General features: G+C 43.4%; 1 protein-coding gene across 4 annotated transcripts in view; it reads left to right on the plus strand.

Moving 5' to 3' along the window:
* The window catches only part of LOC117896534, a 60,867-nt gene that overhangs the window by 30,609 nt on the left and 2,592 nt on the right, over positions 1-27,666 (plus strand). For all 4 annotated transcript variants that reach the window (XM_034804913.1, XM_034804914.1, XM_034804916.1 and 1 more), the window contains exons 2-5: positions 22,460-23,013; positions 23,072-23,336; positions 23,403-23,836; positions 23,912-25,685. In XM_034804913.1, coding sequence (XP_034660804.1) covers positions 22,460-23,013; positions 23,072-23,336; positions 23,403-23,836; positions 23,912-25,685 — 3,027 coding nt within the window. The remainder of the gene's footprint in view (positions 1-22,459; positions 23,014-23,071; positions 23,337-23,402; positions 23,837-23,911; positions 25,686-27,666) is intronic.

Consider the following 27,666-nt stretch of genomic DNA (forward strand, 5'->3'; position numbering starts at 1 on the left):
TGACAACTGTCAAGAGACTCCTCTATGTGGATGTCGAGCTGGGGCTGGGGTTGGGACACAGACAGACAATAGCGAAAGAGTGTCAAGTTTAAATATCTCTATATATGAGTGCCAAAAGTGTCGCAGTCTTTTCACTGTCTGGTCTCTGTTTGGCGGACCAACAATTGGCCACTCTGTCCAGTTTGGTTCGGGAGTTTTGTTACAACTTTTTCTGGTAGACGGCTAAGCCGTTAAGTCGTATTGATTGAGCTGAAATGAGACAGACCCAAGCAGTGCAGTCAATTTAGCTTTTTTATAGCCAACATTTGAATAGCTTTAAATTATATGCTCAAAACTAAAACATTATTGACCATAGAAAAGGGGCATATAATGTTACTAATAGCAAAGAGCTATTATAGATTACTTATTTATTTATAGAGATTCCAAAACCACACCCATTTCAGCCAATTTTAGCCATAAAATAAAAAGCCATAATGCACTTTTTCCACTTCTCCGGACATGATATTTTATAAATTAGACCTGGCAACACTATTTGTCTTGTGAAAATTTGTGGTTTGTTGGCCTCTTTCGGTTTTCTGATGGCCTGCCTGTTGACAAGTTGGTAAAATATTTGCCAATGAAAATGGAGACAGACGGACACACAGACAAACAGCCAGCCAGCCAGCCACCGAAACCGGCACAACTCCCGCTGGTGTGCTGCCTGTGTCTGGCCTCTTGTGTGGGACGACAGACGATATGCGATATCGGGGAGGCCATAAGTCATCAGCTATTTTCGATCTGTCTATGCAAATCGGTTTTGTGGGCTCTATGGAAATTGTGCAGCCAGCAGCTTTTTTGTTTTCTGTTTTTTTGGGTGGTGGAGGCATGTCAAGCCAATTAGAAGTGCTGCAAATGAGCAGCGGCAGTGGCAAGAGGCAAGGCGCACGCGCTGCAAATTAGTTAAGGTAGGGCAGCCAAAAAAAAAGCAAAAACTTTTCCATTTGTGCGTCCTTCAGTGCAGCCCCCTCGCCACCTCTCTTTGGGGGGCAATTATAACTTTTGTCCTGGAGCAAGTTACACTTTTTGTGTACGCTGCTGCTCAGCCATTTCTATATACATTGGCGAATGGCAATGGCAATTGAAGTTTTAAATGCGCAGGCCCCCTTCGACTGCGATTGTATCTGGCAGATACTACTTATACTTATAGCAACAAAGCTGCAGTTGTTATTTGTTGCTTGACTTTCGCGCTCTAAGTGCCTGCAATTTCAGTTTCAATTTTACCAATTTTACCATGACCTTTTTTTTTGTTGTTTCTTTCAGTTTTGTTTCAATGTTGCTTTTGCTTTTCGTTGGTCGATTGTTAGTGCCAGGCATTGGCCAGGTATAAACGCTGTCCCATTAGCCAAGTGAAAAGCAAATAGAAATTGGTGCTAAATTATGCCGGAACCGAATCGAAGCGAAGTCCGGGCCATATACGAGATTCGGGTCTACGATTTCCTTAGTCATGCGAGGCCGGGGCTTTTACCTCTTCGATTATTGTCTGTCTGTGTGTGTGAGTTTTCTGTGTATTCGATACTTGCGTCAGCAGCGTTCGATTGTGTAACAAAGATCAAAGTTAATACAACAATTATTTGTTTGGTTTTGTTTTTTCTTTTTCGAAGGGGTTTCGGTTATCTTCAATCGGAGACCGGAGACCAGAGACCTCTGAAACCGGAGACAAGGTGAACGCACCAATTTTCCAGAGGTTTTTGATCTGCTTTGGTCATTAACCCATTAGGGCATCGATTCACCTAAGAAATCAACGAAAATTGAAACGTTTTGTGCAAAAAAAAGTTATTCTTAGAATAGATTAAATTGGATTACGGGCCATATTTAAGGTCTATAAATAGTTAGCAATGCTTTCGGGCGGGAAATGGTTATGCTTGTGGCATAATTAATAGGCAAACCCTCTAAAGAAATTGTTTCCCTAGCATACTGCCATCCTGTTTAGTTTGAAATATGCCCAGATTCGCATGTCTGTTATATCCATTACTTGGGAAAGTGTGTGCATAGCACATTCATGGGGCAATTATCCTTTCCTTTTGTGGCAGCTGTCGGAGAGCTTTCCGCACTTTCATTCACTCAGACAGATAGCCAGCGAGTGAGAAGGGGAGGGACAAGGAGAAGTAAAGATAAAAAGGAGGTTGGTAATTAAAACATAAATCCTCGTCCGGCACGTCACAATAATGTCAGGCGCCTTGGGTCTCCCCTTTCCTGGGTCTGCTCTGGCTTATCACAGAGTTAGCCATGGATCTCGTCGCCTGTCTGTCTGTCTGTCTGCCTGACAATCTCTGAAATGTTTGCTAATGAAAATATTAAATTTAATGAAATGAATATTTCTGCGCTGCTCTCTGAAGTATCCAAAAGAAAATACCAATCCAAAAGAAATGCCAGCGCAGCGAAAGTGTTGGCTGTTCATTTTTCCACTGGTCGACTCTTTGGCTCTGCGCTGCCGCCTGGCCAGAGCGTCAATCAAATGTTGTCGCAGCTGTCGGTGTGAGGGTAAAGGAGCGGTGAGTGTGTACTTTCGAAAGCAATTTGGCATTTGTTAATGAAACTTAAGTAATGCTCCAAATAAGCAAATGGCAATCAAAAGTTATTATGTGCATATAAAGAGTTTTTGTCTGTCTGTCTGCCTGCCCCTGGACCCCTCCAACGGCAGGCCAGTGTGCAGTCAGCTGTTCCACTGCATCACAGAGATATATGCAGATAGATGTCTGTATCTGTTGAAGCCGCAAGAGCCTTCGGGCTCTCGCCCTTCAACCGAGGTTGCGCCCAACCGACAGTCGACAACTGGCTGACGCTCTTTGGCGGTTTGCCTGTGCCCGTTCGCCCGTTCATAATGCTGTAACCGCACTGCTCAAATTTGTTGTTGTTTTTTGCTGTATTTTTTGTCAGCCATATAATCTTTTGCAGTTTTGCTTCTTGGTATAGCATTACCCTTGTGGGTATACACTACAGTTAAAAGAGGCGTTGGGTCTGCCGATAATCATATATTACTTCATTTGCATAAAGCTGCTGATAAATTGTTCCCTCTACCCACAACTTGTGTGGGGGTGTTGTAATACGGATTGATGTAATCAACGTAATGGGACTAACATTAAATGCACTTTCCGGAGGGGTGATAGTGATCTTGGCATTGTGAGGAGGGTGCTTGGGGGGTGGCATTTGAAGGGATCATTGAAGATCTTTGGACAAAATGAATATGATTAAATGAGTTAGTAATGAGGAAGACAAAAATGCTCAATGAGGCGAGCTTTTTGGGTTCTTGTTTCTTTCATATCTTCATAGCTTCATAATTCCCAAAAATAACTCATAAATAATACTCTATTGATTCCATTTTATAGGACTAGTACCCCAAGCTAGTAGTGACCTCTCCAGGTGTGGGACCTTGTAAAAGTTTACAGCTGGCGGCTACCGCCATTGGGCATCTGACTTATCTCCTGTCGCCGCTGCAACATCTTTGTTGTGGTTTTGGTTTGCTTTGGAATGGAATGGAGTCCTCTCTCCCTACTTTTTTCCGACCTCTTCCCGGTGTTCGGTTATGCGACACGTCGCTGTGCCCCGCCGACACTCCAATGAAAGTGTTGCGGTTAACCCCAGACCCAGTACCAACACCAACGCAGAGTGTGCGCCCTTTCGGATGTGGAAAGGGCTTACCATAAAAAAAGAGGGGAAAAAATATATATATTTAAAAAAAAAAAGTAATAAAAAAAAGTAATGGAGAGAGAGAGAGAATTACAATTTGAATGCATTGTCTTTTGTGTGTGGCTATGGCCAAAGTGCAATTGCCGGCCCTTCCGTTCGTTCAGCAGCAAACTTTTTTCATGGTGGCTGGCGGGCAAAACCGAAACCGAAACCAAAAGCCAAAGCCAAAGCCAAAACCGTTCGATGCCGCACCGATAATAAATTTTCCTCATTGTTGCCTGCCCCCAACGATTGTTGCTGCCGCTGCTGCTGGCTTATACACACAACATCATCATAATAAATTTCGCCTGATGTCCGACGATGGTTGTTGTACTTTAATAAGCAAAGTGCTTGGGCTGGTCGCTTGGCTGGTTAGCATGCCCCTGTCGTTGTGTCCCTGTGTCTGCCCATGCCCCTGGTCTCTGCCACTTGCCACCGTTGGCCACAGTTGGCCACCGTTTGTCCACTTGCCCATGCAACCTGCCGACGGAGTTTGTTGAACTTCAATCAGCAGCAAAAGCAGCAGCAGCCCAGGTTGTAAATAAGTTAAATGCCTTCGAGTGTTAGTTACTGGCTATTTATATATGCCTATATTTTATCAACATTTTATTTATTAACAATGCACTGAGAGAAATATGTGTATGTTTGATATGACCAGCTAGAAGTTGGCTAGTATTTATTCAAGTGACAATTAATTGGGTTATGTTAACAATCTTGACACGAAATGGAAGCCATCTTTTAATTTGATATCTTTGTGCAATAGAAATAATGACAATGAGTCGAGTGTTTGTTTAACATTAATTGTAGATAACTATAATTAATACTTTATGGGTCGTGATGGTCAGTCCTGCATGGATTCTAGAAATTCAGAGGTTATATTTTCTTCTGTAGGAAAAGTTGTATTCTAAGGCCTTCAAATGTATCTTCCTCAGGCTGTACTCAGATGTTAGACCTCAGATATAGACCTCAGATATAGACCTCTATAGATAGATAGACCTCTAGATATTAATTATTTATAATACATTTTTTTGTTTACAAGCATCTAATTAGTTTTCCTTTCTTTTAATTTTTGCAGGTGAGTTCATATTTCAACGAAGTGCTACTATAACTGACTTTTGGTTGTGTTTGCTGTCATTCTGGTAAGAATAAAATGGTTGTCTAAGCACCTGAATGTTCCTAAAATGTAAGAAGAAATTTCTGGTGAATGAACCATAGAATAGCCTTGAAAACTGTATAGAAAACTTGTTGTTTTAAGATCAGGTAGATTATTTCTATAATTTTAAAGTGAATATAGCCAGGATAAATTGTCGAAATCTTTATAATTTCACCAGTTAATTTCTTAATTTCACTGGAATATATTCATTGAGTACTGAACCAGTTCCTTCTTTCTTATCAGTGTACACGTCCCTGTTGTATTAATCAAGCGATAATTTACATGCGTCAACGCTGCTGCCATCGTTGTTGCAGTCGTCTGCGGCTGCCGCTGCCGCTGCTGACTAAGCGCCGCACATTTCCGCCTTCGTATTAACTGGCTAAGATCTGTGTGTGCCTGTACGTGGGGTTGTCACAGGCACGTCGGCCATATCATTAATTAAATTCACTATATATATAAATCCACTCCTAAAGGTGTTAATTACCAACTCTGCTGCATGGCTAATAACTGGGCTATACCCACACACAAACACACACACAGAGGGGCACCAAAAATATCTGAGAGTACGCGCAGTTGGAGGCTAGACAATGGGAAGAGACACTAGAGGCTGCCTAGAGAAATCTATCTCGGATTTTGGCAATGTGTGGGCCATAACTGTAATGGCATCTCATTAGCATTGCATTAACGACACACAATCATAATTTTTAATGATGGAAAACGTGCCAGGCTTTGGGTCACAATGAAACATGAAACACTAAAATAAATAAATAAAATATTTAATTTTGGTTGGAACTTTCTCGTGTCATCAAAGAACCTCTCGAATGGCGTTTTCTTTTGGTGTTTCGGTAAAAGTATGCTTGTGGCTTTTCACTTTCTTTCGGGCAAAAGTTCACTGCTCTGGGCCCCTTTTCGCCACATCCAAGCTGCTGCTTATTAGCCAAAAACACCAGCAGCAGCAGCAGCAGCAGCGACAGCCACTCGCACTGGCACTGGCACTGGCATTTCATTCGCTTTATGCTTTTCTTCTCCAGTTTTCATATAATTTGTAGTTTATTGTTTTTGGCTCTTTCTTTTCTCTGCTGCGTTTTGCATGCAAATTACAAAGGCTACACAATAACCGAAGCGAGCTGCAACTAACTGCAACTGCGCCGCACAAATTGTTGAAATATTTTCACTTTGCTGCTGCTCTCAGTTTGGGTTTTTTGTTGTTGTTGTTGTTGCATGTTGCCACTGCCATTTGGCACTGCCACTGCCACTTGCCCACTGCTGCAGAGCTCAGCGCACTCGAAATACATAATAACTTCATTTGCATGCCCTTGTCTGCCTAGCTGGGGATATAATTAAATTAGTTTGATTTTTGGACTGCTGGAAAGTTATTATAATCTTTAAAAAACCTCATAATAATAATTATATGTGCACAGATTTTTTTTTTAAAATGCTTTAATCTGATACAAATTAGTTGTCCTCTGATTTTTATATTTTCGTGGATAATATTTAATTATTTTAACCACATTCTTCTAGACTATAGAGTTTGAGTTGAAAAGATTGAATAGGCAAGAACTGCAAGTGTACTTAATCAACCATTTTTGCCGCTTTTAATAATGTTAGTTTTTTGTTTGTTTCAATCAAAAAAATATTCCTCTAGCTTATCTTCAAACTTCAAACTATCTTCCCTTTAATTTTTGTTTGCCAATTATTTTATGCCAATTATTGTTTGCCAATTAATTTGAAATTTATGTGTGCTTGTGTGGCATGTTTAATGTTTTAATTATGTTATTCCGCTGTACCCTGTCACTCTCTTTTTTCTGTGATAATGATGAAGGCAAAAGAATATGCATATGGAACGCCTCTACTTTGATTTATGAACATTTGAACTTAATTTATCGATGCCACTAAAGCACATGTTTCAAAATAATGAAAATGTAAGCTTGCTCTTCGTCTTGGAATGTCAAAGTGGCAGTCATGTGGAATTTAAGTGTAGGATTTTAGGTTATAAATTATTATTGTTTTATTTCTATTATATTTAAAATCTCGAAAGTTTCCTACTTTATACTCCATGAAAGTACTTAGCTCTTCTTTCCCTTAGTCTTCAATTAATTAAGGAACATGAATATGCGACATAAATTTATAAAAAGTAAATGAGACTGCGCAGACTTGCCCAGAATTGCAGTTCGTGATTTACCCATGGAAAGGGTGATGCTGCTTCGCATTGGCTCCGAAGATGGCTTTCATTTTTTGTTGTTTGTGCCGTTTTTGCTTTGGTTGCCGCTGCGTGCTACTTTGCTGCAGCTGGTTCGGGCGGCTCGGGGTATTGTGTGCCGCCTTTGTGCATTGTTGCTCATACGCCCCGTTGGGACTGCTGATTCGCACTCATTTCATTTCAGTGCGCTTCCCATAAAAAGCCAAATGCAACTGCCACACAGCCATTGCAACAGTAGCAACTGCAAACTGCAACAGCAGCATTGGGAGACTTGTTTAGAATTGGGTCTAAGAATAAAACGAGAGAGCGAACAGCAACATAAATAGCGCTGACTGGATGCTGGCAAATGTCAGAACGTATGGCTAATCAACATCCAGGCATCGCAATCGCATTCACATTTGTGGTCATAGCTGCAGTTGCAGTCGCATTTACTGGTAATCATTATTAATAGACGGGCAATTACAACACCCGGCGATAGATGGATGGATGGCTGGATGGCACCCAAGGCTACACTACTCCATCGATAAAATGGCAATGGAAACAATGGAAACAACTAAATACAAGCCCGATTGCATGTTGGCTGGCCAAGAGGAGGAAACAGCCAGCAACAAAAGCTTATAAAATTACTTGTACAATATGCGACGACTGCCACTGGTAATAAATAAATGCGGCAGCAGCAGCAGCAGCAGCAGCAGCTTGAGCCTCAATTAATTCGCCTCGCCAGTTTTTATTCAGCTCTGTTTTGCATGGCAGAAATTAATGTTTGAAATTAGACAAACAAATATTTGCCACTGCTGGATCACGACAACAGAGCCAGAGTCAGAGCCAGAGCCAGAGCGAGCGGATCAGAGCAGATCATGCAAGCCAACAGCTAAAAACAAATTGCGAAAATGCAACATCCACTTGGGCTATATACAAACTATAGTATGTATCTTTATATCTGCACAAACAGAAGGCTCCACTTGAGTGAGCACCGAAGCGGCATGTTGAAAGGTCATTGTCTGCCAATCGAACAGCAGCAGCAACGGCAGCGGCAACAGCAACGGCAACGGCAGCAACAACCGCAAACAACCAGCACAAAATCTGATTATTAAACACAATCGAATGAAAAACAGTCAAAAATAATACAAAATGTAAGCTCACCGAAGGTTAAATGCTCTTTGAAAGAATTGCACTTTATGGCAATAATAATTCTTTAAATCTAATCCAATAAATCTGGATTTAAAGTCTAGAACATCCTCCCAAATAAATGCTTCATAATTCCTTCCTTTGACTAAGATGTCAATATTTATTAAAAGAGCCATAAAGTCTTCAGCTAATAAATGGCTTTCATATATAGAATTCGAACAAACAGGAATCACCTTCTCACATAAAAAGGGTAGCCAAAAAAAAAACCCCCAAAGACCTGGCCAACAACAGCTGGGCGTTCACGCTGCTGTCAATCTGTATTTTTTTTGTGGTTTTTTACTTTGAATAAAATTATAATTAATTTTTTCGCCTTTGCTTTTTGGTTCTGCCAATTTTTTGGTTTCTTTTTTCGAAAGTCTTCAAAGTTCTGCGGGCCCTGGTGCTGGGGCTTCCCTGAGCAGCAGCTGTCCCAGGCCAGCACGACCGCGGACAGCCTTCGGTTTTAATTCTCTTTAGATGCTGGCAAGATTTTAATAACTGGTAATTATGAAAAGTACAGCTGTCGCTGTCTCTTTGCCGGCTTTAACTGCATTTAGTCACAGTTTAGTCAGCAGCAGTCGCCGGCGAGCCCCGATGGCAGCTTTATGTCTCATTCGTGGCGAGGCCTTGGGAAATCTCTGGCCAAAACAATGGCACAATAAAGACTCCAAGCTGGAAAGAAAAAGAGCCAAGGCGTTGCCGGTAAATTCCTGAAAGCGGTTTATAACAGTTGTCGGCTCAGAGCCCGGGCTAAAAGCTGAGCCAAGCCTTATCATCGGACGGCAACTCACTCTCACTCGCCCGCCCTCCGCCTGTCGCTCCCTCGTGCCAGTGTACGTCTCTTTCTATTTGTGTAATGCCATTTTCTCTTCATTAACACATCGGAATTTCACTTTCACACATGTCAGCTGCATTGACATGATTGATTTTTCGTAGCCCCGCTTTGAATATCTATTTTCTGATTAGTTTGCAGAGCTTTCTAACGTTCAGAGTTCTTTGAAGGATTTGTATGTGACTTGGGTGTTGAGTCGGAGAATTGGATTACGTTTTTTGTGGTTTGTTTATTTGATTTAGAAGTTATTGTGCAGTGCTGAAATTAGAGGAAGAAACTGTGTACTTTGATTGATTGTTTCTACATTTTTTAATTATTATTCAAGGGTACATTAAATTCGTGCAAAAATATTCAAGAGCTGAAACCATAAAGTAGCCTTTGCATACCTAAAATGTATTGCTGTAAATTTCCATTAGTTTTGGCCATTTTTCATCCAATCAGCCGGCAAAAATCTTCACCAAAGCGAAGGGATTTTTATTATTTGCAATTAATTTCGATGGCACAACTTTCCTTTACATCAATCCCTCCAAATCATCCAAAACATGTATGTACAATAATCCCTCATCTTATTGACGCTCGATAAGCTTAAACCGATTAAACCAGGCAATCGCTGCCATCTTTTTGGCTTAGTTGGACTTTGCATGAAACAGAATTTCACTTTCACACCTGTCCAAATGGATGAATGAAAACTTGAAAACCCGATTTGATATTAAACCTACGGCCATGCTATAATCGCTGTCATTAATTTGGTCTCTAACTACTCAATTTGTTTGGCGTTTGGCTCTTTTTAATTTGTTTTTTTTCTGTGCTTTTTTTTTGCTTTGCAAAGCAAAAGGCGGCACGGGGCTATCCTTGAGGCTTACTTTGGCGTTGACGTCAAAAATTGTTTGGTCGATACTGGCTCGGAAAATCGTTCCTCTTTGACTTTGAGTGACATTTTCCGTTGTGCGAAAAAAGTGAAAAGTTGTTATTAAAATACGAAAAAATTATTTTGCACGATGAAAACTTTGTTCATCAGTTGGAGTGTCAGTTAAAGTTGCCCGGTGACCGGTTGATGGGGGGGAATACACCTGCCTGCTGGTTAGACTTCAATATTCATACCTGGATATTGCTATATATACAAAAATATAATTATTTGTGTTGTTGCAGTCCAATTTCATGCAAATTACTTTAGACTTTGAGTTGTTTCTTATTTTTTAGCTTACTTTTTGTTGTTTCACCTTCATATTGTGAGAGTTTTGTTTGTATTAAATAATTTGTGGGCATAATTAGGCTCTTTTTGATTGCCGGAAGCAGGTGGCTGTGGCAAAGGTTTATTCAATTTAGTGGCTCACAACTGTACCCATAATTAAATTGAACCGTTTGTCATTAATAATTGTCAGACATGAACAGACCAGACCAGACAAGACAAGACCCTCATACTGTCTCCTAGCTTCCTCGGCCCATATATGTCGTTCGAAATGTCAGAGCCATAAATTGATCACCGACATAATAATCCATGTGACAATCAGGCGTATATAAAAATTAACCATCAGACCATTTATGAAACACAAAACGCCAAAAAGAAGCCGTATACGTGTACAAACGTTCTCCCTCCATCGGGGGCAATTCAATTGAATTCAATTCACATTGAATTGGGTCTATCGATGTACATATATATGTATGTATACAAAAACGAGGCTGAAGCCAAATGTGGGCAAGTGCCAGTCCCCCCAAAGATTCCCCCTAGACACAAAAATTATGTAAATTTCGTTTGAAAAATGGCAGCAAAAATAAAACTACATATCGCAGATGAAAATCGAAGCCCCACCGATCAAAGCGGCAAATTGAAAATTCAGCAGACATTTAAATTGATTATACTACACACATTTATATGCAGTTTACATAAATGTTTAGTTTTTGTTTTAAGCGCTTTTTTGTGTGTCTCTGTGCCGGCTCGGCCCGATCCGGCCACTTGTGTCACTTTTGACCAAATTTGGCAGCTTGGCTGCAATGTTGTTTCGCTTTTGTATTGCATTTTGGCGCTCGCCGCTCAAACATTTGCTGTAATCAAATAATTGCGCTAATAAATTTGCTTAAAGTCGCTATAAGTGCCTGCGATTTGCACTTAAATCCTGACCAGAAATAAATCATTAACATATGTACGTAGGCCTCAACCTGTCGCGTGTTTGCTGTCAGTTGGCGTCCACCTTGTGGCTGTTTTTTGAGCTGTCGGAGTGGGCTGTGTCGATGTCCCATCTGTCGATGGGAGAAAGATGTGGCGCCCAAAGAGTGAGTATGGGTGTAAGTGGTTGTCAAACTCCAAACTAAGGCTGGGAGTTCATTCACTTGAGGTTCCTACTGGATCGGCTTGGCTTTACCCTTTGCTTTCCTGCCTCAATAAATAAGAACTGGTCTAGAAATAATATTAAAAAACCTTCCCCAGTTCATCATAGATTTCTGATGAATTCCCAAAGAGTTACTTCATTTCATGTCCAGATTTAATGCCAGATTTGCTGCTCAATGTTGCCCCATCTAATGTCTTGTTTCGTATGGGCAACACTTTGTACACAGGCGTGGCTTGTGTGGTGTATCTAATGATCTTTTCGGATAACTCCATCATTTTTCACAGTCAGACACTCGACTTGGCCATAAAACCCCCACACGAATGAGTGTCGACCATCTTTGGGGACGTCTCACGCATCTTTTCGTGCCAATTGGCGGTTGGTTCGGTACGTTTCGGCACGGTGCCATGATGCGATTGTTGGCAACCGAAACTCCAGCTGTTTCTTGTGGCTTCCCTACACCACTGGTCTGTAGGCAAATCCAGTTAAAAAGCCGTAAAACCATTTTGATTATTTTCACATTGGCAACGGAGATTTTTGTTTTATGTTTTTTCTTTGCCTTTTCCTGGTCAAAATGCCCTGGACAACAATGGGGCCAGACAATGAAAATCAGTTTTAATGGCTAAAGACCATAAAAGCGTCATGGCTCATAATTCATTTTTGTTGGTAGGAGGGGATGTGGGGGTAAGTTTGTGGTGGAACCATCTGTGATTGCGCGCACTATCTCTCCGGGCTCTTGTCGCGCTCTCTGACTGTCTCCGAGGGGTCCCAGTACGAGTGCCAGGTACCAGTACCGGTCGGAGTGCCCAGTCCCAGCCGTGCCATTTCACACTATCGACGGTTTATCGGCAATTTGATTTGGCTCACTCGCTGTCCGCCAATTGGCCCTGGACTCGTAATTGTTATGGTTCGAGTTTGTGCATTTGTGGATGGAGTTGAGCTGTGCATCCATGCGACTTGGGGATGTTGTCATGGCCCCTGGGCTGCATCGTACAATTTTCTAAGCTCATTATTTGCTCATATTTTTACTATTGGCCGGCAGGGCTTTGCCTTTTTGCTTTTCGCTTTTGTTGCAGCTGTAGGAAAAAAAAAACATTACAAATAAATAAAAAACAAGCAGAGAAAAATGCTTAACGCTATTTTTCTGTTGCTCTCTGATGACAAAGTGAAAGTTTTTTTCTTTTTTTTTTTTTGTCTTTGTGATTGCAAAACGTAACAACTAAACAAAGCTGCGGGGCCATATGTATATATAGTTTATATATATATACTTATATGCTTTTCAGATATATATATATGCATATATCTGCTCGTTGCGGCTGCGCTTGTTTCGGGATGTCAAAGATCACAAGTCTGGAGTCGCAGGGAAAAAGACTGAAATCTCACTGGGGTCTTCCTCACGCCATTTCTGTGTTGACAGCTCTCTGCTGCGGTTACGTACGAGTGTGCGATAAAAATTTGTCACATCTTGTTAAAGCAGCCGACAACCACGACCACGACAACTGGCAATGGATGGGGGGAAAAATGTGGGTGGGGGCATATGTGTAGAGATGTGTGGAGTTTGGTCAGTTTTCACACCCTTTAAATGGTCAGGGAATGTCTGTCGGAATGAATGCTGCTCTAGGGACCCAAAGAAAATGTGCAAGGTGCGGCTGGCCCAGTGTTTGTTGAAATTAAATGAGTGTCAGTGCCAAAAACGGAGAAGAGCTACAGAGAAAATATTGATTTAAAGTGCCAATTGTTTTTCAATTGTTAAGCACAAACTGGACTTCCCATAACCATTTCTAACATCATTCACTTTCCGATCTATCAAACAGTATTCATGAAATTTAGTTGCAAATTTGGTGGCAGCTTGTGAAATGCTTTCATGCCACATTGTTTGTGTTTTTTGGTGTGGCCTGAATGAGTAATCAACCGGCAAAATCTTATCAAATGTCAGCCATGAAATGCAAACAATTATAGGTAGTGCTCGTATCAACGAGAGCGCCCAGTTAAAAGAAAACATTTAGGCAGGCAGGCAGGCAGCCATTGCATGGCTATCAGCTAACAACGCCCGATAAGCCCCCATAGAAAGCCAAATGGCAATTCTGCAATGCGCTTTTAAATTGCGTCGCCAATTTTGGACTATCGGTCCATCGACTATGACTATCTATCGACTAAACGAATGCAAAGCGGGGCAAGCTGTGTATGACACAGGTGGGCGCAGCAGCGCTTGAATAGATTTAATCGAGACGGGTACGGGTTTTGGCTTCGGTACGGTTGAGGTGAGGTGCTGACAAACTGCACATAATAAATATAATATGTGTGTTTCGTATAAAATAAATCAGAGCTCTGAAAGTGAAACGTTTACCGGATGTTGGCCAGATTGACAAACTGAATGAATGAATGAATAGCAAACTGCCAGCGAAGCGGCTGTCGCGAGACCATCGATTGCTGGGGTGTCGCTCTGCCGCGCTGTCCCTCGCGCGCTCTCTCTCTCCCCCACTCTTTGGTTGGATGCATTGACAGATTGTTGTATGTAATCGCACAATCGTGCAGTCATTGGCACATTAAAAGCAACAGCGGCAAAAGCGCAAAGAGAGAGAGGAAGAGTGAGAGAGTTGGAGAGTGGGAGAGTGGGAGAGTGAGAGAGTTGGAGAGTGGGAGCGAGGGCAACTATATGTAGATAAAGCGAAGCAGAGGGTATTCCCTCTGTCTATTTTAGATACCGCTCTTTGTGTGTCTGTTTTTGTTTTTACTGGCGCCTTTTGTCAAAGTGCATTGAACAGCGAAATTAAATGCAAGTCTATAAATGCGGAAAAGGGCGTGGCGACTATTTAGGACGGATCGGCAGCAATCGGCAGTCGCTGAAATAAACAAAAGCGCTTCCATCCGATATCCGATTGTAAACAAGTGGCCAGTGCCAGCAGAACTGAAATCAAAGACAAGCTCGGCTGTCCATTAAAAACGAAAACGAAACCAAAGCAGAAAGTAAAATTGACTCTGGGCGTCCGTCGAATTGGCAGATACACTACTAAAGCGATTGGTTCTGTAAATTGCAAATGCAATTGTAATATTTACACAAAACCAAATTCTGTTTCACAATTATTTGTATTGTAAACACGAAAATTTCATTGAAGTAAGGCAAAGTTTTTAATCCTTACCATGCAAATTTTCTCCGAGCTGACATCACGTCTTGTGTTGCAAAATTCCACAAAAAAGTGTCATACCCTCTACAAGTGTAGCATAAATCGTGCAAAATGGTATACAAATTGGTCAACTTCCGCTTGGCAATCGAGAAGCGGTCAACTCCAGTTATCGCGTGACCAGCCCACAGATGATTGCGGGGTGTTCGCAGGTGGCGAGGAGATCAGGCCAGGCCTGGCCCAATTATAGTGCCATGCTAATTAACAGAACGAGCGAACAAAAGTGTGAAGATTGTGTGAAAGTTCCGGCCGGACACCAAACAATGAAATATTGACAAAACTTAAAAGCGACAACAACAGCAACAGCGACGTGCAACAGCAAGCCATTGTCTCTGCTGTTGCCGTGCCGTTGGGGCACCTCGGACAGCGCCCCCTTGGGCCAATTTCACATGTATTCAACGGGCAGAGACTGCGCTGGAGCAGCACAGGAAAATCGATTAGAAATCGCTGGCAAATGACAGCAGAAGAGGTGTGCCTGACAGCGGGAAAACACTGGAAGTGGCAGCAACAGCAGCAGCAGCGGCAACAGCGTCAGCGTCACTGTCAGGCGTCGTTGATAGCGATAGTGTTTTATATACCCGGCAGGAGTCCGTCCCCCAAGGATATACCATATGGACAGCATTGTCTGACTATGGTCGGCGCCCCCGGTACATGTCCGTTTATGAACGTTTATCTTTATCATCATCATCACCATGATGGTCATCATGATCATTATTATTGTCAGTAACAACGGCAGGCGAAAGTTGAACCGAAACTTCAAATAAATGGGTACGAAATGGGAGCTTGTGCCAAAAAGTGTAATTAAAATTTAAAGCAGTTAATTAATTTAATGCAAAGCGCCCGACCAAACGGACCACAAAAACCAACTAACGCCAATCAGCTGAACCACCGGCACAGTGGGACAGAAAGATGCATAATTGTACAGTTTTGTTGCAGCTGAAAGTATGAGTTCCGGAATATTCCATAGCTGGAATTTATTCCAATCTATTTTTATTTCGGCTTATTACTTTGAGTTTTATTTTTATAACTATTTTTTATGAACCGTGTGTTTCATACAAAGTTACATATTTTATGTAGCATTTATGACATCTATCCCACAGTGCTGCTGCTGAAAGTTTGCTCTTTAGATGTGTTAACCAAGCTGTTATTAAGTTTTGGGCCAGTTTTGTGCTATGACTTGCGCATAATTTATGTGTTTAATTATTTTCGTTTTGCGTATATCTATGTACATTTTTTAGTAAGTTTTGTGTAGTTACATCATACTAGTCCGTTAGTTCACTGCAATGCTGAATGGGTAATATAAATAATTGTGCTTCACTTCTGTACTAGTTTATTGGGGATATCAAGTGACAGTGGAATTAGTGGGCAGCGGCCGTCGTTTATTGAGTTTCGTAAGCGATGTAAAAGCCAGATAAATTGATTACAAAATTTCCATTTAAGATAAATTTCATTTATATAATAATTAAATGAACATGTATATTTTTTTTAGGAGTTATTTGTTCCCAAATTAATTTTCAATGATTTTTCACAGTCAACTGAAGGAAGATAACATTCTGATGGAGGATGTAGTGCTGTAATATTACATGTACAAATAATCGTATATCTTGTCCTTCTCTTTATTGAGGTCTCTGCTCTCTATTTGCCAGATAAGAACTACATCAAGACTGAGTAGGAAAGATCAAAAACGCGCCAGGCACTAGCTTGATAAACATCCCATTCAGTTCATTGTTTCGACCTTCAACCGACGCAGAGCTATTTGCTGGCAAGAATTGTAATTTTATAAATTTACCTTAACTAAACACAAAGGAAAATCAACAATAAATTCAGACAATTACAAGCGAGCATATTACAAGCCATAAAAATAATAAATGGCCAAAAACAAATAAGGAAAGAGACAAAAAGAAGAAAAAGCAAAAGGCAAAGCACACATGAAGAGGAAATTTGACAGGCGACGATTTACATTGCAACAGCTGTTGCTGTGGCAAGTAGTTTGTGTTGCTGGGGCTGCTGCAACTCCTTTAAAACTTGAGTGTTATTTTTTTGGCAGCTTTTGTGAAGCGTCCATCCAACAAAAGCGAACGAAAAATGGTTAATTTAATTACAATTACAACACTGGCCTGACGTTCCGTTGACTGCTGCGACGATTACCAAAGCGCCGCCAAGCACCAAAAACACATTAGATAGACAATTATTGTTGGTTGTCTGTCTGTCGGTTGTTGGTTTGGTTGTTTCGTCTTGCCACATGTGGAAAATGTGTTGCACAAGTCTGTCCCGTCCGGCTGTACCTTTTGGTGAGCGCCAAAAATTTGGTTGCTGTTTCGTTAATGCTCAGAGAATTATAAAAAATTATTAAAACTCCCAAAAAATTACATTAAGAGGAAAACTAATGACGGCTAATGGGAAAATGCTTGGAGTCTGGGTTGGACTTGAAGTTTTTTTTTGCTTTTTTCTTTGGCGTGGCCCAAGACAAACTTGCAGATGTTAGATTGCACACACAGACATAACCGTAGCTGCATGCAATTGTCTTTTAATATATCTAACTGGCTGTCAGACCCCACTGGCAACGCACAATGCCCCGAAGACCCCGGAGACCCTGGCCCGATGTTGCGTCAGAGGCTGGCTGGCTGGCAGGCGGGCGGCCAAACCCAAACGCCAACATGTAACTGCATTGGAATTGAATTGGAATTGAATTGGAATTGAAAAAATACGAGTATAAATTGGCGTAGTCAATGTGTGCCGAGCGATGACTGTTAAAAATGCTATAAGTCATGCATGTTTTTCTTTTTTCATCGTGCGGGAGGGGGGCGTACTGTTAGTGGGGCGGGAGGGTCTTGTAATTAATAAGCGCTCCCAATCCATAATACCACCGTACACTGTAAACCGTGGTTGAGTCCCGCCTCGCCAGTCAGGGAATAGACAGACAGACAGACATAATTATATATCCCCCTCCTAAATACACGTGTACTTATTTCAGCTGTTATGCAAACGCATTACTAATTGGAATGGTAGCTGGATAGACAGTTGCAGGGGGTGGGGAAAGGGATACAAAGAGGTTTGCACTTTGAAAATAATTGTAATATTTCCTTGCCAAGCTCTGCATGGAAATCTCCAATTAAAACCCCGCGATCGAACAAACAAGCGCAAAAATAGAAATTTCATTAGGAGCACTGTAACTGCGCGGCGTGTTAGTAAAATCAAAGCAATAACCAAATCACACAAAAAGAAAAGAAGAACCGTAAGCGTTGAATACTCTTGCAAATATTGTGGTACCTATTGTGAATGCGAAGCTTACGCTCACGCAAGAAACAGAGAGAGGGAGAGAGCTTTGCACTGCCTTGTCTAGTGTGGGATCAGCAGCGCTGTCTCGTTCTGCCCGTCAGGCTTTAAGCACATGTCGCTCTCTCTTTGGAAGGTGGAGAGTGTGCACTTATTTTCTCACACAAGTATTACAGTGCTATTCAGAATGAATGGAATTACAGCTAATCGATACTAAACGAGCATGCAAGCTTAGGACTACTTTATTTTATTGTTTATTTCGTTTTGTTTGTTTTACTTGAATTTCCATATGTACATATGTACATAGATACATTGTTCTCGGTATATGTATAGACAGCACTGTTTATCAGAATTGAAATACCCTCTGTAAGGGTAACATGCAGAGAAACACGGACTAAAGCAATTTAGAATTACATACATACATACATGCATACCCATTTACATGCATATGTATATATGTATATAAATGTGTGCGAGTGAGTAAAGCTCAGTGAAACCCGTGTTAGCTAGAGCATAGCAAATAGCAATCGCACCGGCACGTTACGTAGGTATAAACAAGCGAAAGAAAGAAGTAAAGGAATAGAAAGACAGATAGAGAGAGAGAGACGTGGAGAGAGTGACAAAGAGTGTTGCCAAAAATCGATCAAACAACATGCGCCCCAGGTCGAGTGCAAAAAAAGCCACTCAAGAAATTTGGAGAAAGAATCGAGGAAACAACGCAAAAGCAACACCAGTGCAAAGTACAGTTAAATGGGCTGGGAAGTGGTTTTGGGTTTGGTGTTTCTTTTGCTTTTGCTGTTGGTTCTGTCATTGTTTTTACAAGTGGGTGTCCCATTGATTGTAGTAGTTCACAGGCAGACACGCTTACTACTCGTTTATTTCATTATTAATTCTGTTTGCATTAAATCAAAGTGCAACTTTCTAGTAATGGCAAAACTTCTGTTATTTATGGGGTACAGGTGCACTGGCGCTGTTTATGGCGAAATAGTTGATCACGGGACAGTTCGGGGAACTGCTACTACATATGTACTATTGGAAGTTGGGTTCCATCTATAAATAGTCGTGAGGTGCCATGTCTTTTGCAGTGACTGACTCACAAAGGCAAGCCCAAAAACCTTGCTGGCTAGTGTGCTTGCCTGACGACTCAAGTGGTGGGCAGCCTAATTGAGCGGGTCTGTCGCCCAAGCCCCCAAGCCTCAAGCGCTCCAAGTGGTGCTGTTGCTGCTGCCTCTCTGTGGCGCTGCTGTGACTCTTTTTTTTTTGCGTCTGTCATGGCGCACAATGATGATGATCAACCCAATTGCTGGCGTGTAATAAAACTTGAGGATGCAGCATTGCGTGGCAGCCACGCAGATGGCAAGGGAGATGATAGTTTGCGCCCACGAGTGTAGCGAGTACAGCCATGAAGATGATAATGATGTTCAAATAATGATTGGGCTGATGATCAAAGCAGTGGTTGCATTTTCCCGGAAATTGCTGGCATTAAAGGTGTGCTCTAAAGTTGCTCTAAATTTAGTGGTTATCATTGAAAAAAGAATAATTATATTCAAAAAAGTTACTGTCAATCATAAATGCTAAATAAATGCCACATTTGATCCACTGTGCCACGCATTCATATCACCAAACGAGGGGCGCAGCTTGAGGAAGATACTCCGTACGATTGCGACTCCGAAAACAGTGACAGACGCCTCGCTCGAGTGACAAGGAAACACTTGTGTCCATAGAGTCGATTGTAATTTGCATATACTCGTATGTACATACATATCTGAAATATATAAAGTAATTTATCACAAACATATACTCGTAGTAGGAGGAAAGGAAACTTGGCTTTTGTTTGGTGCCCCCTCCGCTCGCATGGATTGGAGTGTGTCTGGCTGGCTAGTTTCAGGCCCGTGGGCCAAAAGGCCAAATCTCCGAGTTAATTGAGCAATGAGAGTCTCAAATCATAAAGCCAATGGAAACGCTCGAATGAATGACAGACGCGACGCGACCCGACATTGAGCGGCTCTCCCTTTCCCTCTCTCTCTTGCCCGTCGCAGTTTCTGAGTGACAGTTGGTTCGGTTCGGTTCGGGGGCTTGGGGATTGTTTGGTTTCAATTTCGTGGTTGACAATGGATTTTGCTATATAATTACACGATCTTCAATGTGACTGCTCTCTGGCACTTCCCATGCTTTTTTGGCTTTGATGTTCGCCACGCTCCAAAGGCAAGTCGGCCAAAATGAAACAACAACAAAAAATCACAAAATGGAAATGAACAAGAAAAAAATATATAAAACAGAAACACAAAAAAAAGTTTATACGGTAGGAAAAGTGCATTGAGCCATTATGCAAGCTGCCATGAAATTATGATTTTTGCTTCCTGAGAGTCCCTCCCGCTGCGCACCCCTCTGCCCATCGGCTGTGCTGTTAATTAGCTGTTAAATAATGTCTGGGCCCAGCCAATGGCAGATGGATGAATGGTTGGTTGGTTGGATGGATGGATGGATGTGAATGTGGGCCAATTTTCATGCTTCATTTGCAATGATTTTGCCATTAGGCACTGACCAACATTTCCCAGCCCGAACTCTATCCATCCAAGGTGCATGCAACACGCTCTCTTTCTCTCTGTCTTGCCACTCGTTTCTTGTAGTAGAACAGACAACAGACATCAGACCCAGTTGCCTGGTTTTGTCGTGACTTTTGCCATGCATTCGCAAGTATTTATAGCACTCGCAACTCAGCCAGTCAAAGCCAACGGTTGTTTGATCAATAGCCCGACAAAATGGCTGGCAGGCACAAATATTTATGTTTATTGCATGTGAAAGTATTTTTTGCTCAATCAATTGAGAAACATTCTCGCGCAGTGAAAGCGGGAAAGCGGTAAAGCGGTAAAGCCTCCCCACCCGGGTTGACAAACAAATCGCTCGACACTCGTAATTTTCTCCAAACCAGATCCAGAGCAGATGCTGGACAAGAGGGACAAGAGAAGAAATGGAAAAGAAAACGACTTTTACTTGGCCACCATCTGTTGTGGCTGGTTCTAGTTCGGAGTCACTGGCATGAACCTCCTTCGCTCAGAGAGTCATGGGGCCTGGGACATGATTGTCACAAATTGCATTGCATGGAGCTGTATGCATGCTGCTGCACTCTTGCCACAGTTTTCTCCACGGGTCGCCAAGCACTCCGGGTGCTGCTCTCCAGAGCTCGATCGATCGCTGCTGCAATTCATCAATCATCAATCATTATTTGTATGTCATTCACTAATCGTTCGCACTGCTCCCTGAAGCAGAGTCCAGGGCTGGGGATTCAAGCGATTGCCCCACGATGACGTGGACGACGACCGCGATGATGATGAATTAAATTTTACTTAATGCAGCTCAAAGTTTTGTTTTCTTTTGAGTAATTAACGGTCCCATTGGGGGCTTTATGTAAGGCCCTACTCTGCACTTGATAATGACTTGTGTCGAACCGATCTTGTGGCCCAAAAGAGATAAAAGTGCAGCGGCCACACACTTGACCATCAAAATATCTACAAAAACAATAATAGCTAAACAATGATTCGTGGGATTTACTCGAGGTATGAGGGTGCCCATGCGTTGAGGAAGATTGAATACGGAAAACTAAGACTATCTTCAGGGATCGCATCTATTCCCCATCTTTAGTTTATCTTTTTTACAATTTGTAAAACATTGACTGAGCGAATTAGGGATTTGTACCATTTTATCTAAACATTAATTGATTATAAATAGCTTAATTTGATCAACATTTTGTATTGTTTAAATACTGCGCTTGAGAAATGTTTTCCCATTTGTGGAGGTCACTCGTAGAGATAACAGGTTAGCCTTTGAATAATTATTGCTTGATGAGAAAACAAAATTCATTAGCATTGTTTGTTTTTCAAATGAAAACAAATATAACTTTGAAATGAAAAATGATTTGAATTTGTTGATAAAACTGCACACGGATTGCAGTTGTAGATATTAATAATACTTTTTGGAGATTATCTGCTGCTGTAATTCATATTACTATAACAAATAAATGGAACTAAAGACCTGCTGGAAATTACATCATTCATAGAAACAGTGCTATAATTTCGAATCATTGCGAATCTTCCTTCAGTCACGCTCGAAACGTCGCGAAGGCGAAACCAATGAGTGCGTGTGAGTAACCAAAGGAGTGACAAAACAGAGACCAATTGTCAAAGTGCTGAGTTCTACCGAGTAAGTTCGGTTGTAGATTCGCATAATCAATCCCTTGGTAACACTTAAATAAGCTTAAGTGTCTGATGGAAGGGCATTCCGAGTACCGATTGCTAACGAGCAGTCTCGGGATTCTGTTTAGGCAATTATTTAATAAGAAAATTGTTGAATGCCAGGTGAAAAATTGTTCTACGTCTTTGGGGAAACAATTTACAAATCTATGTGAAGTTTCTCCATTGGCTCTTCCTTACGATTAGTTCTTTGGTTCTTCCTGCAAGCAAACTAATAAATGACACACAAACCAAACTCAATACCCAAATGTTATTAATGTTTCTGTTAAAATTTGTGCTAGCTTTGTATATCAAAATGCTGAGTAGGCCTGAAAACACAGATCAATATCAAGCTGATATATTTTCTCCGTTTACTTTTACTCTACTGCAGAATGACGTCTTCGAAGTACCCGCAACGCATGGCATCGGCACCAGCACCAGCCACCACCTCAGTCAGAGCAACGGCGAGGGGAACGGCCACGTAAGCGGCAAGCTAGCGGGACATTTGCGCACCACTGAGCTGGCCAGCGGGGCCATGGAGTGCCTGCCCATGAGCAGTGCCGGCCATCATCTGCCGCATCTGATGTCGAGCGGTGCAGCGGTGGGGGTCGGGGCAGTGGCTGCCTCGCCCACGGCCACAGTGGTGGTGGGGGCAACGTATCCGCATCATTTGCACCACCATCATCCCCTGAGCCACCACACGCCGCACTACAGCAACAGCTACGGGAGCCATCACATCCACGGGGAGCAGACAAAGTCGCTGCAGGAGCTGCAGCACGAGGTCGGTGCTCTGCTGGAGTTCCGGGATTTGGTGATTGAAACGTTTCCCGATCTCAAGCATAAAATGGCCTCCATGTCGGCCAGGCCCTCGACACCCACCTCCTCAGTGGGCGCCATGGGCGGCAGTCATTCCGTGGGCGGTGGCAGCTCATCGTTAGCCACAAGGTGAGTCCACAATCCATTGCTCTCTGCCTCTCCTAATCATAATTCTATGACCCTGTAGACGCGAATGGGAGCCGGGCATACGCATGACGCGTAAACTCTCGCACAAGGAACCGTCCACAACGTCAGCGGCTGTGGCACCGTCCAGGGCGGAGCCATCGTCCTCGTCGCTGACGCGCAGTCGCAGCAATTCGCACAGCGGCAAGAAAGAGCCAAAGAGCGGAGAGAACAACAACGGCAGCGTTGTGCAGGATTCCGGCTTCTCAACGGAGACCAGTTCCTCCAAGGAGGGTCACAGCGCCTCCTCCACCAATGGTGCTATGACGGTGAGTCCCTTACAGAAGACAAACTCTAATCTGAGCCACTCTAAACTCTGTTTTGTGTCCTCCCAGGTGGCCATTGCAGCGAATCGCTTGAGCGGTTCCGAGTCCGACGATGAGCTCTTCAATCTGCTGGATGTCATTCACCGCAGATCGAATCGCGTGCTCGAGAAAGTGGAGCAGCTGCAGAGCAAGAGCTGTGCGGACGAGGCGGGTGCCAGTGGACTGACGCAGAAGCAATTCCTCGAGCAGGTGGAGCGACTGAATCGCGAGGACTTCAAGCAGCTGCGCAAGGAGCGCGACCAGCTGCTCGACAAGCTGGCCGAAATGGAGGCGGAAACGCTGACGGCACGCATCAAGGCGGCCAAGATGAGCGATCGCATGGAGGAGATGATCAGCGTGAAGAAGGATATCGAGGAGCAGCTGAAGCTGGCGCTGGCCCAGAAGCTGGAGCTGAGTCTGCGCGTGCAGCAGTTGCAGCTGCAACAAAGCAAAAGCTCTTCCAGGTGAGTCAGCAAGGGGATTTCCCCTACCCCAAATGAACTTTATAAATAATCTGATATCTTCTCTTGATCCTGCAGCACCAGCCAATCGGATTACTCCAGTCAACGCAACTTTCTATCCTCAGCGACGACGGTGCTCTCGAATGGCAGTCGCCCGAGCAACAGCAGCAGCAGCAACAACTTTATCAACAGCAACAACACATTCCAGCCGGTCGTCGTCGATCAGCCAGCAGCAGCAGCGCAGGAGTCAGCATTCCATCAAAGCTCAGGCAGTGATACAACGTCAAGGAGGCAGCAGCAGCAGCCACCACCATTGGGCCGCTTGGATGGCATTGTGAGCACGCCGGGTGCGCGTAACACCAAGTGCCGGCTCACAGACACCAAACGCTTCTCGGCCATACTGCTGGAGACGAATGTGCTGGAGCTGCAGCGGCATTTGCTCACCCTGTCCGTGCAGAATCAGGTGCTGGCCCAGAAGCTGGACACGTCCAGCAAGTCCAAGACGCTGCTGGCCAAGCGGCTGGACAAGAGCAGCGAGGAGTTCGAGCACATGCGCTTCCAGCTGGAGGAGAAGAACATCGAGCTGGAGGGCACCAAGGCACAGCTGCGGCTCGTCGAGTCGCGCCTGCAGGCGAACAACAGCAGCGCCAATTCGTATTTGAACTCGTCGCAGCATGACTACGAGACGAATCGCTCGTCGGCCTCCACCACGCTGATGCTGAGTCGCCGCGGAGTGCCCGATTCGGTGGACTCCAGCTCCACGGCCATGCCCGCACCGCCAGTCACACAGATCAGCACGCCCAGCATGAAGGCCATGGTGCCGCTGGCCATGGACGAGCTGCAGCACAGCAGCAGCACCGAGTCGGCCCACGAGCATGAGACACCCGGCCAGGGCCAGGCCCTGCACTGCACGCCCACTAACAACAACAACTCGACGCTGAGGAAGAGCATCATCAATGCCGGCAGCCCCTGTCCGCTGGGCAGCAGCACGCCCAGCAACATTGCGGCTCGTGTGATGAGCACCAGCGTGGGCGGGGTCAGTCCTTTCGAGCAGACGCCGCCGGCGCGACAGAATGCCTTCCGTAAGTTCGGAAGTGCCAGCAAACCGAGCAAGATACCGCTGCCGGGTAGCAAGGCGGCGGCGTATTTTGCCGGCAAGCCGCCCACGGGAAGACCCTCGACCGGGGGACGATCGCCGCCGTCGGCGCAGAACTCCAGCAGCACCTCGTACGGCAGCAAGTCCTCGCTGAGTCGCAGCACAGGCAACCTGCAGAGCCTGCGGCGTGCCGACTCCGCCTCCAATCACTCGCTGAGCACGAACACCAGTCGGAGCTCGACGTCGTCGTCGATACCGCTGGCCACCACACCCTACTCCTCCGGCTCGACGGGCAATCGCAGTCAGTCGCAGATGGCAACCACAACTCCGTCCCCGCGTGTGCTGCAGAACTCGCCGCTGCCCAAGCTGAAGCGTGACACGATCAGCTCTCGGGTGCGGCACTTGGACTCGCTGTCGCGTGCCCAGCACTCGCCGGAGTTGCCCAAGGGCGGCAACGGCTCCTCCTCCGCCTCCGCCTCCATTGCAGCCCAGCTGAGCACAACGCTGCGCAAGGATCTCCAGCTGCAGATGGCCAACTCCGCGGGTGTGCCCTACCATCACAGGCGTGGCGCTGCGGGCGCCTCGTCGGGGGGCAGCGAGCGTGCGCCGTTGGGCGTGTCGCGGCGGTACAGCAGCGCCTCTGTGGGCGGCGCTGGCAGGTTGGGGCGGGAGCAGAACGAAGCTCTGACTCTGGCCAGCAGCACGCCCACGTCCAGCTATGGCGGCGGCGGTGGCGGCGACAGTGATAGTGGCAAGGTACGCACTCTCAAATCAACATTATTGGGTTGGTTCAAGTGAAATTACGTATTATAATACACACACACACACACACACATACATATACATACATAACTCCCCCTCCCCCATACATTTAATATAAATATATTTATATCGATATATACATACATAAATATATCTACTGATTACCGTTTAAATATGCCTTCGATAACAACTACAACAAAGAACCACAGCAGAATCATCATCAGCCTTCGTTACAGTTGAAAGTTCGAGTTAAATCCAAAAAATCGGACAACAACAAGCTGTCTGTATACGTTATATAGTACATACAATACATAGTTACGTGCATACATATACATATACATATATATATATTCTTTCTCTCTATTTATTTATACACACAAATTAACCCGTCAGCATATGCATAATACATACACTCTACATAATTTATACATTTATGTGAATTAACGAACGTCAACGGCTACCCAAATTGTGTTTCGTCTCAGCCAAAACCCAGCCCCTTCATGGCACAAAAGTTAGTTCCACAAAAGATAGTTCTAGCCTGCGGATTGCTGGAAAAACCAAGGAATTCTTTATTCTAAAATACATCATTTCAGCATACTTCGTTAACCCTTTTTAAAATGTTTTTCCAAAGAGATAAAATATATTTCTACGCCTGCATGTCTGTTCTTGCCATAGTAATTTCACGTGGATTCGTGCTCTGCAGTTTAAATGTTTCTACGTTCGTTTCAAAGTTTCCCAAATGTCCACTAAGCACACACGCAACTCACACGCGTTCTTCTAGAATGAATATCCCTTGAAAGCTTGTGCATAAAATTGTATGTAGCGTCGTGGGTCGTTGGACTCAAACTCATCCACTTGCCTGGTGAAAGGTGCTGCCGCCCATCAAGCTCTCACTGCCTATCGATGATGCCTTAGGTGCTCAGTAGTAGATGCATTAATTAATCAAACAATTTCACATGCAACAGCCACAACAGCCACAGCAGTAGCAAAATATTTCCTTTACATAGTTTTTGTACATAAAAAAAAGAAAAGAAAACGGAGAAAAAACAAAAGCCAATATGCATGTATGGCTCTATGTATTTATCATTTACTCGCGTACACATTATGCAAATCACGTTAATTGTTGTTCAAGTATGCGGCATGCCTCAGCCTCAGCCACAGCCTCATTGTTTGGTGGTTCAGCAGCAGACAATTTTCTCATACGGGAGTCGAAAGCCTAAAGTTAATTATCAGCCAGCGTGTACATTATAATTATTCTGATTATTAATATTATCAGTTATTTTTTGTGTGTAATTTGTAATTTATTTAAGCTAAAACTTACACTCCTTATTGGGCTTAATTTAAAGGCTAATTTATTGATCTATCAAGCAATATGCATATGCTGCACTCTCGTATTACATTTATGTAGAAATATACAACAACAAAAAACAAATGTTTGCATAGCAGAAATACGATTTATTTGTTTATGTGTGAAAATAATACTTGCCCTAAGTTACAGTTTACAGTTAAATGCTTGCCAGTATATCATCAACATATCATAGAAAATGTGACAGGATCATCAACAGCTTTTGGTTCACCCGCAGATTTCAAACTAACAAAACACAAAAAACACGCACTCAAAAGTCACCCACCATCAAGTGCTTCAGTTTTGGCTTAACACACAGGAAAAACAACCACAACAACAACAACTAAAAGTTTTCTTGCTGCCAATGCCAAAATCCAAAGAACAATTAGCTGAGATTACACCTGAAATAATTTGTATCTAATGCTGTAATTTCTTTTTTTTACTTTTACCTTTTTCTTTCTTTCTGCGCCTATCTACTTTGTATGTCTACTCCAAAAACAAAAACCAAAACCAAAACGAAAAATGTTTATACTGTCTGTTGCTATAACTCACATATACTCGTCTTTTGTATACCCAAAATATCTGAACGTACCAAAAATATCCCTGCCAACCACCAACCAACCCAACCAC

Source organism: Drosophila subobscura, chromosome O (genome assembly GCF_008121235.1).
Source record: "Drosophila subobscura isolate 14011-0131.10 chromosome O, UCBerk_Dsub_1.0, whole genome shotgun sequence".
NCBI classification, from domain to species: Eukaryota; Metazoa; Arthropoda; class Insecta; order Diptera; family Drosophilidae; genus Drosophila; species Drosophila subobscura.